Genomic DNA, 16598 nt, shown 5'->3' with positions numbered 1-16598 from the left:
TATTCAGGTGAACCAAGATACAGACCTTTCTCTCAGACTCTGTATTCATGTTGCTCTTCTAGTAGTTCACCAGTAGTCTAATACTTTTTTTTTCAAATCCGAGAATCAACTGATGAAATTGGTGTGGCCTAACGATGGTCATGATTTAAGTTGCATTTTTCTTCACAATGTATAAGACTTACTAACACAGGAAATTACACCATGGATAGCAGAAACAAAAAAATAAGCTCGCATTATTATAATGTGACAACATATTTATTTATAATGCACTGTTGTATACAACATGGGAACAGATCCAGCAAAGGACATGCAGGAAACTTGCTCAAAACTATGTCCAAATCCTTTGTATGACATGGAATACAAAGACCAAAGGAGAAACAGTACAATGTCATGTAAACTGATAAACATGTCTATCTGGACTAAAGAATTATACACGTACATGAATGTAACTATGTTTGCACAGACTTTGATACAACTCTTAAGAATAAATACATCGTTCTACAAAAATGTACATGGTCTCCACTTACTGTAATACTGAACTACTAGCTGCCTATGAATCTTAGACACGTAGAAAAACTAATCTTAACTTCACCTTGTTTATAATAAGTAATATTTGGCATTAAGTGCAATGTTTTTGGCTCTGTGCAGCGTTTTTGGACTGTGCAGAAGTGCCCCCTGTCTGCGGGTGAACAAACTGCACCAAGAACACCCAGCACACTTTGTCCAACTGTCACTTGGAAGAACGACTTTATGTACAATTATAACAAGATGCTATATGTGAACTGTGGAAACAAGTCTTGTATCTAGATTTATGAATCTGAATGCTTCTTTCACAAATTATGAAGGAAAAAAATAGGCAAACTGTCCTATTTTGTTTCTTAGGAATTCAATGCATTTCTTCTGTGGCCACTTGTAAGATTACAGGAACATGTCTTTGACACATTGACTGACTAATTCCTATCAACCAAAAAATCAATGACCAAGATATTGAAAAGGCATGGTTTTGTACATGTATATCAAGCCTGGTATACACTAGTTACATTTGCAATGGCCACTGTTCATGAATAGATACAAATATTGCTACAAATTGATGAATCTGTCTCTTTGCACAAAAAGTGCACCTTTGCTACTTGCAGTTGACATAAATTCACATGTAGTTGTACGTCTGATTCAAGATTAAAAAAAGATATGGTACACAGAATATTTCACTTTTACAGGCTGAACGATGGCCAAGGTCTCTAAAAAAAATATTTTACTGCCATATTCAAACGATAATGTCCTTTATCAGCAAAGACCACCAACTTGCTATGAGGTGATTGGTACTTCACAATATCTGAACTGCATCTTCAACATTTTGGAAAAGGTCGAGAAAATAAGGCTCTTCCCGTCCTGTGCTGGAGCAATGCTTACTTCCTACATGTATAAGACAGTGTCGTTAATTCTCTTTTCTATAAGGGATCAGGACAACCAACAGTTCACTTTGTCATGACTTGGACTGACTTCTAAGAACTGCTTAAAGGAGCAAACAAAGACAATCTATGTCAGAGTCAGGCACCAGGATACATAACACTTAGACCGAGTAAGACACATCAAGAGATTTGTAGGTTAGTCCTTGAGTCACTGAAGACATTGGCGTAAAATGACTTGACGAAGGTGTAGTTCTTTAATCAATAATCAAGACTTGTAGAACTAAGACTTTAAGCTGTGCATCAAGAGATGGCCGTGGAAGGAGACGCTGTTCTTAAGACATGAGAGGTGTGGAACTAAGACTTTAAGCCATTGCGTCAAGAGATTGCCGTGGGGGATCTGTAGGTAGAGCTTGTGAGGACGGAGTCTCCAAAGACGTCGGCGCAAGATGACTTAACTTAAAGGACGAAGACGTAGTTCTTAAGACATAAGACGTGTGGAACTAAGACTCAGGGTGTGCGTCAAGAGATGGCCGTGGGGGATCTGTAAGGGGAGCTTGTGAGAACGGAGTCCCCGAAGACGTTGGCGTAAGACGACTTGAGGAAGGAGACGTAGTTCTGCATGCTGCGGTTGGTGGTGTTGGCCTGCTCCAGCCGGTCCGTCAGGTCCTGCAGCTTACTGTGGTGCTTACGCTCGTGCTGAGGGGGGAGAGTACAGAGTATTTAGGTTAGGTAACACCACCTTTAGTTATTTCCTTCTGTGGTTCTCAGACATTTTAGGGTGAGTATCTAACAAGAGGACATTGTCAAAACAGAGAGCAGGAAGGAAAACGTGAATAAGCCCGTATTCACTCCCAGAAATCTCTTTGGAACTTAATGTTCTTACTCACAGACTTTTGTCTTCACATTGATCTCCCAGTTAAGCATTATTTTTTTTTGGTGTGGCTTAAGGGGTATTGGACACAAATTTGAAGTACTGTTACAGTTTCGGTCCACTGGAAAGAGCTTATTGAAATAAATAAAATGCGTTTCATTTGAACTAAAATGTTCAACTTGTATGACTGAAAAATTTGTGACTGAAGTTCTAAAATTTGATTTGATTTCACACAATATGAGAGACCTTTAAACGTCAGACATGTACATTCTTACCTCTTCCCGTGTTCTTTTGATTGACGTCATCTCAGACCGCACACGGCTCAGCTGGGCCTCCAGGTCCAGGATCCGGTTCTGCGCAGACCGCTCCTGGAGACAGGGACGAGAGAAATGTCAGATGATTGCCGTTGACTAAATCTACATGACTTGTGTAGTGCTCTCACAAAGTCTCAGTTTCCGAGCCAGCAACTCTGTGCATAGCTTACCTTTAAAATGGTTCATCTTACAATCATTTGCTAGCGACAGGGACAAGAGAGGATGTCAGCTGATTGCCGATGTCTAAATCTAGTGCTCTCAGTTTCCGAGCAACAAAGTGTACAGTTTACCTTTAGGATCAGTCATCTTAAAATCATTTGCAAATTTAAAGAAAAAAACTAATGACTGAATGAGCATTCTTAACGTGTTACACATGACAATCCCGAATTCTACTAGACATGTCTGCTATTAAAGGTAACATAGGTCAACATTTGATCTAATCCAATAAGTACACTTCCTATCTATCAACTTAGAAATATAATGTATTTGCATAATTTATATAATACAAATAAGATTAAGAAAAAGGAACAAACCAGGCAGTCTTACCCTGTTGGTAGCCTTGGCTAGAATACTTCTTATACTTTTGATAATAACTTTCGAGAAGTCTTACCTTATTGGAAGCCTTGTCCCGTGCCTCGTCCGTCTGTCTCCTCATGTCCTGTATGGCCGCCTCCAGTTGTCGGCTCAGGCTGGAGTTTTCCCGCGCCAGTTCGTCGCACCGTGCCTGCGTGTCGTGGATGGTGTCTTCCCGTTTGGCGATCACCGACACAAGGTCTCGGTTCTGGGCATCAGACTCTTCCAGTTTCCTACAGAGGCATCATAAATACAAAAGGAAACCAAACCCGTTTCTCAAAGTGCTTGGGAGAAAAGATTTCCACATTTTGACTTCCAAGCTAACCCATGGAAAGCCATATGGGAAGCCCCTTTTCGAATAACAAAAAAAACAAAATTGCGATCTTTACAATGGAAAATTTTACACAATATTTATCCCACAAGGGTCAGTTTATTTAAATATGGAATAGCAGCAAACAATAAGTGTGCTGTTTGTGATACCGTTGATTATATAGAACATTTCTTTTTTGAATGTATAAATGTAAAACCTTTATGGTCAGAAATTGAAAACTTTTTTCTTTTTGAATATGGTTATACACTGTCTTTAACAACACATGATGTAATCTTAGGGTACCAACTTTCCAATCTAAAACATTTTCAGTACATAAACAAACTTATATTGCTGGGAAAAAACACAATTTGCAAATTTAAGTATGGAACAAATCGAACGGACATAATTACACTATTCAAATCCGAATGTTCTTTAAGAAAAATATGATTGTATGTATATATCAACATTGTTGACAGTTACTGCTATTATCATGTATTTTTGTACAGAATGACAATAAAGTTTTATTTAAAAAAAAAAAAAAAAAAAAAAAAAAAAAAACAGAGGCATCATAAATATCATGAGAAATTTTACCTCATTCCCTTATTTTGTCTAATCCCCAACGATATAGCTATATAGCTGTTTTGACTTTCTTACAGAATGACTATCTGGGCTGAGCAATCAGGTCTTCATTAATCAGGGATAGGACCAGAGGTCTGCTTCTGTATCTGTGTTTGTATATCAGCCAGTATAACTGCTATTTGGCGTAACACACCAGCTTTACAGGCACACGATGCAGCAGCAGCTGGTTACTAGTATATTACTGGTTCAGGTACACCTAAGTTGCAGGCACAAGCCTTCGCTAAGAATAATACAGAATGGTATATATAAAGATGGGTTCTTTCTTTAGTCACAACAAAGCAAAGATTACTTTCTACAAATGAGGATGAATGTGTAACTACCCTGATTGGGTTGCGTCGTGTGGCGCAACTGTAGAGCACGCGGCTGTCAAACAATGGGTCCCGGGATCTAATCCCAGGTGTGCCCAGAGACATGTCCGAACTTGCGCCCCGACGTTGTGCCCTTGGGAAAGGCACTTAACACGACTTTCCTCACTTCACTCAGGTGTAAATGAGTACCTAGCTCTTCTAGGGTTAGGGACGTCCCTCGGATAGGACATTAAATGGAGGTCCCGTGTTTGGGGAGAGCAACACCCCGCGCACGTTAACGAACCCACCACACCTTTCGAAAAAGAGTAGGGGCATGCCCCGGTGTGCGATGGTCCAAATCTTACAGTCCGGTCTGGGATGACATCTTGAAAAGGTGATAGTTCACCTGTTATGTCAATCCTTCCACAAAATGTGGTAAATCAAAATAAATAAATAAAGTAAGTTAGCAATAGTAGAAGACACAAACCTCTGTAGAGCATCCACTTTAGTTTGCAGGGCTCGAATCTCGTCCTCGGCAGAGTGGGACTTGCTCCTGTGGCTCTCCAGCTGGCTTGACTGGTCCTCCACCTGAACAACACAGAGGACAAGACTTCACTTATTTGTACGGCATAGGAGCAATGTAGGTAAGCAAGCAAGGTTGCAAATGGAGTTAGGTTTGAGACCACCTGTTAAGAGTATTTATCATACCAACCTTAACATTAAGTTCAGTAATCAGCCACTTGTTTCTCTATTAACAGGTACCTGTTATGTAGTATTCTGCAGGCCTAGGGAAGCTGATGATCAAAGGAGTGAACATAGATAGAATAGGACTGATATATGAGATACATGTCGCAAACCGACCTTAATGATAAGTTCGGTAATCAGCTTCAGGCCTAGGAAAGCAATCAAAGGAGTGATCTGAGCAGAGCTAGAATAGCACTGATATATGAGACGCACGCCTCAAACCAACCTTAACGGTAAGTTCAGTGATCAGCTTGGTGTGGTCGAGGGCTCGTTTCTCGTAGGCGTTGATCCTGTCTGTCATGTCCTGTATCTTAATCTCCGACTCCCTCAGCAGCTCAGGCAGAGGCTCCAGCTCCGCCAGTCTCTGCTGCAGACGGGTGCGCACCTTAGGGTACAAATACTCAAGTTAGGAATACTTTTATCTATTATCAAAAAGTTTTTGAGTAGCTAACTTAAAGACATTACGACGGGCTTACAAAGGAAAATTGAGGTAACACCAGGATGAACACTTAAACTGTAATCTAATAACAAAATAATCATTGTAAAAAGAAACAGTCACATGACATGTGTGTACCGGGATGAAGTGCAACATTGGCAGGATACAATGTATGACCAATAATTGGAAGCAAGTTAATGGTGTAGGTCTTCTTTCAAATATTATATAAACTCTGCCGTTTTGTACAAAACAGACAAGCTAAACATGTAATGCACATTGCAGTTAAGCAAGGGCCTTAAAAACATGGGCCTGCCTGCAAATGTACATTATAATACCCACCCTCTCGAGTTCCTCTGTGCTCTCCTCCTGCAGACGTGTCCTCTCCAGCTCGGTTCTCTCCAGTCTCACGTGCGCCGATTCCGCCTCGCGCTGGGACGCATTCATCTGGAACCAGGGTCGCAACAAAACAGACATTAAAAACTCTGATCTGCATTGTTGTTATATATTCATATTAGTATTTTAAACTAACTTAAATATTTTGAATAGACATCACATTATAACCCATAGAAAGAGCCTAGACAGAAAATCTTTCTACGATGTAATATATTTTATCAAATATCATGTAAAAGCCATGCAGTCCACAATGTTTTTTGCTACCTTTGTTTCATGCATGTTGCTGGCACATTGTTTTCATGCATGCCTACATTCTACACAATATACTTATAGGCCAAACCAATTCATTTCAATGGTTCTCAGTTTTCTAAGGTAAAAATTAGGATTCAAATTTCCCTCTGATTGTCCTTATTTCCTGAAACTGTGCACCTTGATACAGTATTTCCACTTAGAGTTAGACTCTGTTTTCATGTTGATTTTTGTTTTTATAAATTTGAGAATCAACAACTTAAATTGGTGTGACCATACCACTTTAACCTTTAGCTTCCAATTGTTTCCCATACTACACTACGCTACATACTACACAGTAAAACATGCTTCACAAGATGCACAGTATGTTTATGCATGCTCTACAAGAGGGGCGTGCCAGCTCTGCAAACTGCACTCATGCTACAGGCTGCCAGGAGGCGCTGTGACACTACAGAGTGACTGCTAGATGTGAGTGAGCTGTTACAGAAAGGTTACTGGTGCAATGGTGCAGCAGGCATTGGTAGAAAAATCAGGAATGGATCAGGGAAGGGCCATAAACTTTCACTTCACATCACAATCTTTCTGACGTCCTTTCCTTTTAGCTTCAGCAATTAAAACTTGATATTAAAACCATTGATTCAAGATCTTATTCCATACTACTTAAATTTTTAAAGAATGCTAGATTTCAGTATGATACTAGGTACATGTACTATTCTTTGCATCCAAAATCTGCTTTACAGTTCTGTACAGTCTAGGATTTTGATATATTTGCATCAAGAAATTTGTTTGTACACATTGTGGATTCCTTTCTTCACTTTTTCAATATCAAAGTAAAAAAAACGTTTTTGTCTGCATGTCCTTTGCTCGATCGGTTCCAATGTCGTACACAAGTGTTTCAGTGTATTATTATTACAAAATATTTGCAAATCAAGGCTACCAATCAAGCCATGGCTTGTTTAAGGCCTTTTTCTGATCCTTTCCTCCTAAACAAAGATTAAAAAAACAAAACCACCGGTTAGTGTCCTCACTACACAAACACGTGTTTACAAAGGCAAGCGGGGAGGTCGAGAGGGGGGAGAAGTCAGAGAGAGGTGCGTCGCGTACTTGTAGACGCTGGCGGTGAAAGTCGTACATACCACGTGGAGAGCGTAACAGTGCGGACCGTGTACTTTCACCATCTGAGAACGAGAGAACGAGAGAGACACAAGTGGGGAGGGCAGACTGTGTTTGTTATACAGGAACCCATGTTAGCCGGTGTGACAATCGTTCAGGTCAGGCAGGCATTGGTAAGAAGGGTGTGAGAGTGAAAGCAAGGGACAGGGTGAAATAGTTACATGTCGCTAAGTTTAGCAGTAAGATCAAAGTACCATTTAGTAACAGTCACAGACTTCTGTAGACTCACAACAGCAACTAGATGCAGAAATCTTGGCCATCCAAAACAGAAAAAATCTCCAAGCATACAATGTAGAAGTACAATGTACAACATGTAACTATGCTTTTGGCTTGGCATTGTACATTTAAATGTGAGTAATGAAAAATGCACCACTTAAAAAAAGGCCAAAAACTAGCCAATTCAAGCAAGTCAGACATTTTTTATCTACATTTGTACTTGCACATTTGTACTTGAAGATGATTTTTTTATTCTGGTTTGAATGAACAAGAACAGAGACAAGATGACCAGATAATCCACGACACAATCCCCGGTTCCTCCTACAACAAACCTTCCTGTGAGCTCCGTGTGGCTGTTGGTGTCAGGTAGAGGAGGAATAAGTATGAAATCAAAGAGAAGGAAAAATAATCAAGATTGAAAAAAAAAATCAATGTATGCTAGCCTTGCAGATGATGCTAATCTGAGAAGCACACAAAGCATAGTCAGCATACAAAATGTACAAATTACCACTGGATGTAAGCAGAGAAACTTCAAAGGAAAAATGTATAATTTTATGAAAAACAAAATAGTTTCAAACTTTAAGATAATGATTTAGCTGATATGAAAAAATACAAATTAATCTAAGCATCAAATCTTAGAACTACACAATGCAACATTTTCCAAAAGTCTAATTCTTTATATGAAAATCATCTTGGACGATAATATATAATATAATATTATAATATAATATCTATTTCAGCATTAATCCTAAAGATACACATTAGAAGGTTTGTCTTACCTGCTGTTTGTACTTACAGGACTAGTGTTAGTTAAAGCCCTGAGCATACTTAGCATTGTTTCTTAGACAGCAGGCTAAGTAAGAGCTAATTAAAAGCAGGCAGTATCAGACACTAAAAGCTCTGAGGTGTGAGACACCGTTGGGTTTGTCGTACCTGTCATTTGTACTTGGTAAGTTAAGTCTAAAAGCTGAAACATCAGCAGGTTTGTTTTATCTGCTGTTTGTACTTAGGACTAGTACTGGTGTTATTCAATCCCTGCACATAATGTACATTGTACCTAGTATCCTTGTTCCTACATCTATACTTCTAGAGATTGATCTACTAAAGTCTAAAGGCCCAAGCAGATGTGTGAGACCCCAGCGGGTTTGTCGTACCTGTTGTTTGTACTCGGTGACCAGGTTCTCGTACTGCCTCACGCTGGACTTCAGCTGAGTCACGTCCGTCTGCGACGTGATCAGTTTATCCTCCATGGTCGACACTTGGTTCTGTATGAATGCAGGAAATCAGAAAACCTGACTTGACAAATACCTTGTTTTTCGCTGATTATTTCAGCCCAAAGCTCAGTCAAGTGGACACTTAAAAGTTACATGACAATTCAAAATCTCAGAGCATTCTTTCAGCAAATATCCGTCCAAAACACTTAAGTGACTAGGATTTGACATAAGACTTACCTGCAGTCTTTCATTGTCTATCTTGAGGGAAGCGACTTCATTGGCCTGTCTCTGCACGCGCTCCGTGAGTGTGTCCGTGTTCGCCCTCAATCTGTCCTCCGTGTCACGCAACTGGCGGTCAAGGTCTTTGTTACGTCTGGAAACAATAGAGTGTGGCTTGAACAAAGGTTTGATTCGATAAGCACTGCAGCTACAAGAGGGCCTTCCCTACATTACAATGTGAAAAAAAGATTTCTACAGATTGAAGGAAAATTCACCAGATATTGCAAATATACTGATTACCATGTATTGCCGAAGGCTGTCATTAGCTAGCTTCTCTGCAAGTTTAGCAAGGGTCTAGAAGTTTTCTTAGGATGATCTTTGCTTTCTGGCCAATGATACTGTAGTGAAAACACAGTGACCCTTGACCTACCCATGAAGCACTGCGTTCTCGGACTCCACCTGTGATTTCTGCTGACTCAGCCGGTTGTTCTGAGCCTTCAGCTCACCGATGGAGGAGTGGAGATCGGTGATCTGGGCTTCCTGAGGACACACAAGAATAACAACTCAATCCAGTTATAGATCATCATCATAATCTATCGGCCTGTAACAGCCGGGACCAGACAAGAAGTACATATTTCCCTCCACATTGCCCTATCAAGCATCATTTTTTCTAAGTGTTCATATAGATAGATGAACATAGTAGGACACAAAGGAGATCTGAATACAGGGTAGTTTGATCTCTTCGAAAAATTTGACATGGTGGAAGAATTTGTTTAACTTTGCTTTGTATATCACAAATGTTGCTTATTTGGAACTAACTAAATGTAGACATTGATGGGCTTTCAGATTTTGACATAAAAGCCACAGACCCAAAACACTCTAGATGATAGCTTCATGGTGCGACTCTATACTACAATGTATGTACTATGAGGTTACACTGTAGTTACCTTCTCCATGATTGTAGCGTTGAGTCTGTCCACGGTGTTTTCGCTCTGTTCTGCTCGCTGCTTCTGCACGCGGGTGGCCTTCTTCAACGCTTCCTTGTCGCGCTCGGCCTTGTCCTGAGAAACAGGAGCAACACAGAAACATGCAAATGAACCTTTAACGAAGGTGTATACTTTTATTGATATTTTGGCACAGATCAAGACATTTCAAATCAATTAGAACAAGAGGCATCAATTTCATTGTTTATTATCACAATATTTAGCAAATTAAAATTAAACAGCAGACCTTCATGACTTTCCAACTGACACAAAATGTACAACATTTCATATTACTATTAGTGCTATTGGCCTTAACTAATCAAGTACATAAAAATTTGTATCAGACTGATGATTATTGCATTACTGACACAGAGCCATATTGTACAAACCTTTGCTCCCATTAGTAGCTCCGATGTGTGTTCCCGCTCTATTCTTTCCTGCTGTAGCTTTTTTTCTAAACCCTGGGGAAAAAGGAAAACAATAGTTGAATTAAGACTGTAATAACACCAACTATGAACTCCTGTAGACTACCTGCTGCATTACAACTTGAGAAAAGAATCAAGAGTCAGCAAAAGAACAGAGACTGACTGACCAACCAACAATTGTACTCAAACAAAGCCCTTACTTATCTGGACAACCCCTAAGTAATATAAAGTCATGTTTCTCACCCTGATTTGCACAGCCATCCTGTTGTTGTCGGCCTCCTTGGTTCGTAGCTCCTTCTGTAAGTGAGCCCTTGTCGTCTCCAGGGACGTCTGCACATTTCCCATCTGACGAGCGTTACCCTGATGATAGAAAATCAAAACAGTTAATAGTCTTTTTTCCGAGAAAAAAATATTGAAACACACCACAGCCACAACATGGCAGATTGTAAAATAGGCTAGAGATTGACCCATATGGAGCGTAAAACCGGGTAGCTTAACCTGTATGATCACATGTACAGTAAACAACATTTTAGCACCAAGGACAGGTATCAGGACTGGACCTGTCCTCGGTGCTGAAAAGCGGTTAATTGTACATGTGTGATCAGACAGGTTAACCTACTCGGTTTTACACTCTATATGGGTCAGGTATAGATCTTCTACTAGAAGATCTATGACCCATAGAGTGTAACTGTGTTAACCAAACTTTCCCTTTCAGACAGATGATAGTGAATATTTTTCCTTGATTTGATAACCAGGAAAAGCAATTGGTATGGCCTCATAAGTAAATAAATGTAACTCATTCAACTGGGAGGTAATTTCTACTGTAACTAGTGTAAGGTTAAATGTTTTCAATAATGTTCATTTCCCATGCATGTCTGTATTTTTTTTTATTAAAAGCAAATAATAAAAAGAAGCAAAAAAAAAAGGAATTTTAAGTCAGAACTGACCCGCTCAGCTTCTAGCATCACCAGCGACTCCTCGAGCTTCCGTTCCTTCAGCAGAAGGTCGTCCCGTAAACGCTGCGGCAGGCGAAGAAACACAAGCAAGCTGACAGGGCGCCCAACAACCAGCATAAAGCTAAGTATTGACCAATACACCCATCCACCAACCAGCAAAAAGCACAGTACTGACCATACACAATCAGGGCTCAAAATACTTGAACTCTCTATTCTACAATATGATGTGATTCATACAATTGAACCTCTATTCTGCCAACTGCACATTGCTGTCAAGAGAATGTACTCATTTGTGAAAAATGTGCAGTGCAGAATGCATTGTCATACTTGTATATGGTCAGTACTGAAAGTTGTATTCACCAAGAGCTTTATACCAAGCTTAATGACAGCACTGTTATACTTGTAAAGATGGAGTCTGCAGACAACGAACCCCAGTTTGAAACTCTTTACACTACACTGTATGTTAAATGTTGACTGAAGTAGAATCTATGCATCCTATCTAAATCACGCTTTCGTCAGTCCTTCCACTGGTCTGGCCACTGACAGCGAGAGATTGTGTATATAACACGGACTAGGCTCTGTGCACCAGCTGAAGTCTTCATTAGATGTTTCACTCACCACATTGTCAGCCTCCACGTCTGTTAGTCTCCTCATTAGAACATCTTTCTGCTCCATAATATGGGACGCATCCGCCTGTAGGGCACAGGAGGGGGCAAACCAACACATGGGTTAAACTTGGCTCTTTCCTTACTCCATTCTGTTTCTTTTATCTTTAGGCTAGTTGAAATTCTTGTGCCATAAACACCACCCACCAGAAGCAGGACACCGTTTCACGAGTACATGTTTGACACCACTACGGCTACAGCATTATGGTTAGAAGGGTCCATACACTGTAAGTCAAACACACATACATGCACTCACACACACATGCTTGCATGCACAAGCAACAAACACACAAACATGCACGTACATGTATACAGTATACACAAACACACTCGTGTAAACATATACATGTACAGTTAAGTCCCTTGCATTGAGGAAATTTGAATACAGTCAAATCTGTGCAAGAAGACCCCTAAGGGGACCAATAAAATCTGTTCCATGTGGACAGGTGGTCATTATAGTCTAAACAAAATTGAGTCAGTGAGAAAAATTATCTAAGGGACCAACAAAAAGTGGTCACATTTACAAGGTAGTCCTTATATAGAGGTGGTTGTTTGTACAAGTTTGACTGTATATCATTGGCCAGTTGGTCCTTATAAGTGGAATCTCTTGCACAGGCTTGACTGTACTCAAAGCTCAACCCAGACTGTGTACGGACCCCATGACACCTTGCGACAGAGAACAGACCAGTGTACCACATACCCCACTGCCCTCGCGTGCATGCAGGATGCACGGACCCTGGCATATCACACACCAGGGTACGTATGGCTGCACCAGGAAATGTGAGAAAGGTCCACGTGTTAGAGAGACAGTGTTTAACATCAACTATAATCTGGAGTATTGTTATACAGTCAGTGAGCATGTCATTTGAAAAGTGCAAGAATGCAAGTCAAGCAATCACTGCCAAACAGATATAGAGCAAATTTTACAAATATTTTCTTGTCCTTGGTTAGATCTAGATGGTTCCTAGTGCAGACACATGAATTTGAATACAACTTCACTCACATTTTCAAACAAACTCTTCTGCTTGAAAGAGTACATTTAACAGTGCAGAGTTTGAAAACTAAGAACAAAGAAAAGAAAGCCGTACACAGTCAAACCTGGATTTAGCAACCTGACTGAAGGGACCGATGAAAAATGATTGCCGGGGTAGGTGGTTGCACGGGTCAGGGTGGTGTTTAATGTGAAAAAAAAAGGATATCAAAGTTTTAAAGTGGCTTGTGACTAGACGCGGTTGCGTGCGCCTGACCAAACAGGTGGTTGCCCGACCGGGTTTGACTGTACTTTCAAAAAGGAAAAAGATAACACAAGCATGAGTGAGGCTTGTTGTACATGTAAGGTTACCTCTTTCCTGTACTGGTCCTGTAGCAGCGTCCGCAGGGTGCGGTTTGTGGACTCAAACTCGTCCAGGCGCTGCATCAGGAGGTCCTTCTGTCTGGCCAGGGCGATGGAGTCTTCAGATGTCATCCTCTTGTCCTGGGGAATAGATGGGAATTCAATAACCTTGATTGATACAAGTACAGAGATAAATTTGAAAGTAGGCGAGGCGATTTTCTTTTGACTGTAAGGATAAATTGTATTTGAAATTCAAAGATGGCTAAAAAAAACAGTTTCCCATTACAGGTTGGTGACAGGTTTTGGAAATATGTTGCTATATGAACTGTATGAGCATTATAGATAAAAATCATGAAAATTTATACACAAAATACTATTTATAGATCTACATTTATACCTGACCCATATAGAGTGTAAAACCGGATAGCTTAACCCATATGATCACATGCACAGTAAACCACTTTTCAGCACTGAGGACAGGTCCAGTCCCGATTCCTGTCCTTGGTGCTGGAAAGCTGTTTATTGTACATGTGACAATGCATGTCAAGCTACCCGGTTTTAACCTAATACTAGTATGTTTCTACTATCAACAGAAAAGAAGTCCATCTCACATCGCGGAGCCTGCGGATGGTGGACCGTAGCTCCTCCAGCTGCTGTGAGGCGGCCGACCCGTCCATCTCCGCTTGCGTCAGCTTCCTCAGCAGCAGGTCCTTCTCCGCACTCATCCGAGACTTCTCAGAACTGGCAGGGAACAAAATAGCCTTAGTCAGTTACCCTTGCATGGGGATATAGAATGGTTTTCCAATACAGGATTATACAGGGTAAATCATAGCCTGGAATAAGTGACCACGACATGGTATTTGTGGATGTTAACCTGGCACCCTAACAAAACAGAAAACCCAAGAAAAAAGTGGTCATTTGAACCGGTCATCAAGAGTGACCTTAGTGACTATGCAACAAACTTTAACAAATGAACTGAGGATATGACCATGACACAGAAGTGGGACGATTTTAAAGACAAAATGAAGCACACAATGAACTTGCACATCCCTAGTAAAACAGCATCAAGCAGATACAACATGCCTTGGTTCAACAGAAACCCAAGAAGGCATTGTCGTAAGAAACAACGTCTTTACAACAAAGCTAAGAGAACGGGACAAGAGGAAGACTGGAACAAATACAAAAGAGTTAAGAAGGGGGTACAGAAAAGCATAAGAGCAGCACATTCAAAATATCTGGCAGACATACTGGGGGAAGCCATAACTGACAAACACAAAACATTCTGGTCATACATATTGACTGAGTCTATCAGCAGGTCCTTCTCTGCACTCATCCGCGACTTCTCCAAACTGTTGGGAAGAAAAAAGCTTTGAATCTTATTTACCCGATGCAGACAAAAAATTGGAAAAAATTTACTCAGTTAACTTAAGGGATACCGTAAAGATTCATAGATTTAAAAAAAAAAGGAATGAAAAAATATTTTTCAAGGCCACGCCAAGATATTTATTCAACAAAAATTCAGCAAGAGGACATTTAAGATGAAAACAAAGGGATATGGGGCTAAGAAATCTTCCATCTGACTACAGTCAAATTAAACCTGGCCTCAGCAACCACTCAGGGGACTGAGCAAATTAAAGTGGTTGCGCAATACCTAATAAATATAAGGTACCGACGTTTCCCCCCTGACAGTTTCTATGCTGATCCTCCTCATCAACATTATGTTTTTAATTCAAATCTGGGAACAAACCACTACTGTGCATGTCTACCTGGTGAGAACAACAGAATCCTTCAGTCTTTCCACGCTGCGACGAAGGCGCTCGTTTTCTCGCTCCGTCACCGTCAGGTCCGTCTTGGCCTCCCTTAGCTCGTGTTCCTGCCGCATCAGGGCATGCTGGGATAGGTCCAGTCTGTCCTTTGTCTTGTCCAGCTCCCTTTCTTTACGGACCAGATCAGCCTGAGGGGAAATCAAACAAACTACTCATTAGGCCACACCAATTTAATTTCTTGGTTAACGGATTTTTATTTTCCAAAAAAAAAAAAAATTAGAAAAAAAAAAATCATGAAAACAGAAGACTGGGCCATCCTTCTGTTTTTTGATAATTTTTTTTTTCTAAAATTTTTTTTTGGGAAAATAAAAATCCTTTAACCAAGAAATTAAATTGGTGTGGCCTTAGCATGCTTTACATTGAAGTTCATCACTTCTGTTTTTGAGGAAAACATTTAATACCTTTTTGTTCACAAACTAAAGTGCTTGCTTCTCAAGAAGAATAGACAGATCTGTGTCTTCTTCAACCTGATCATCTCCTCTTGGAGTTCTCTCGTCGTGTGATTGATGATGTTGACTATCACGTAACAAAGGATACTCCGTTTACTTCTTGAAACTGTGTACTCACCAGCAACGCTTTTCTGTTTTCATGTTGATATCTCAATCTAGCACTATTTCTTTTCAAGCATTTTTTTCTCTTAAAATTCCAGAACGAAGAAATCAAACTCGTCTGGGCTTAGACCTGCTACCACAAAATTCAGCACTATTAAAAAGTAAAGCTGAAGGTTGGAGGAAAAGGTGACTGTTCTGTTTTCTCCCTGAAGGTGTGAACATGCACAAATGTACATGTACCTGCGTCAGACTTTCCAGGAAACTTTCCCCTCAGACTCTGTCTTCATGTTTATTTCCAATCTAACATTATTTCTTAATCATTAAAGTTTAAAAACTACGAATTAAATTGGACCAGGTGTGGCCTTCTAAGTCAATTTCACAGTACCTCGTTCCTGAGTGTTCCCATCTCTGTCATCAGACTGTCGATGCGTTTCTCGTACTGCCGTGCGTCGGCGCCCCTCACATCGTCAGCGTCCCCCTCCAGGTCGGATCGCCTCAGGGCAGACCGGTCCGCCGGGTTGATCTCCAGTCGAGCTGAGTCTCCCTAAAACACACAGCAGGGAAAGTTGAAGAACAAGAGCTAGAGAACAAATGTACACGATTGTACATTAACTTGTGACTCAAAAATGATGACAGCGGCATGTCCAGAACTACATTTGTAGCCTGAGTGTGACACTGTGTCATCCTGTTTCAGTTCCAGGCTCTACCTTTATAGGTACTGAAGGCACTGTAACAGGATGACAGTAGAGCCTGGAACTGAAACAAGATGACACTCAGGCTAGTCCAGAACAGGAGATCAAAACCGCTGCTTT

At 40.5% G+C, this 16598-nt stretch overlaps 1 protein-coding gene across 1 annotated transcript in view; it reads right to left on the bottom strand.

The window, feature by feature from the left end:
* Positions 1 to 233: 233 nt before the first annotated feature.
* LOC136442470 (outer dense fiber protein 2-like) overlaps positions 234 to 16598 on the bottom strand; it is a 35122-nt gene continuing 18757 nt past the window's right edge. Inside the window, exons 4-22 of the mRNA XM_066439349.1 lie at positions 16172 to 16330; positions 15176 to 15363; positions 14021 to 14150; positions 13419 to 13550; positions 12777 to 12842; positions 12030 to 12104; positions 11403 to 11474; positions 10699 to 10815; positions 10420 to 10491; positions 9995 to 10108; positions 9478 to 9587; positions 9066 to 9201; positions 8769 to 8879; positions 5923 to 6027; positions 5374 to 5532; positions 4891 to 4991; positions 3205 to 3400; positions 2556 to 2648; positions 234 to 2105 (exon numbers count right to left, since the gene is read on the bottom strand). Of these exons, the coding sequence (XP_066295446.1) occupies positions 1929 to 2105; positions 2556 to 2648; positions 3205 to 3400; positions 4891 to 4991; positions 5374 to 5532; positions 5923 to 6027; positions 8769 to 8879; positions 9066 to 9201; positions 9478 to 9587; positions 9995 to 10108; positions 10420 to 10491; positions 10699 to 10815; positions 11403 to 11474; positions 12030 to 12104; positions 12777 to 12842; positions 13419 to 13550; positions 14021 to 14150; positions 15176 to 15363; positions 16172 to 16330 (2313 nt within the window). The 3' untranslated portion in view covers positions 234 to 1928. The remainder of the gene's footprint in view (positions 2106 to 2555; positions 2649 to 3204; positions 3401 to 4890; positions 4992 to 5373; positions 5533 to 5922; positions 6028 to 8768; positions 8880 to 9065; positions 9202 to 9477; positions 9588 to 9994; positions 10109 to 10419; positions 10492 to 10698; positions 10816 to 11402; positions 11475 to 12029; positions 12105 to 12776; positions 12843 to 13418; positions 13551 to 14020; positions 14151 to 15175; positions 15364 to 16171; positions 16331 to 16598) is intronic.

This window comes from Branchiostoma lanceolatum, chromosome 9 (assembly GCF_035083965.1).
Source record: "Branchiostoma lanceolatum isolate klBraLanc5 chromosome 9, klBraLanc5.hap2, whole genome shotgun sequence".
NCBI classification, from domain to species: domain Eukaryota; kingdom Metazoa; phylum Chordata; class Leptocardii; order Amphioxiformes; family Branchiostomatidae; genus Branchiostoma; species Branchiostoma lanceolatum.
Note: the sequence above shows the minus strand (reverse complement) of the source record. Positions and strands in the feature narration are given on the sequence as shown.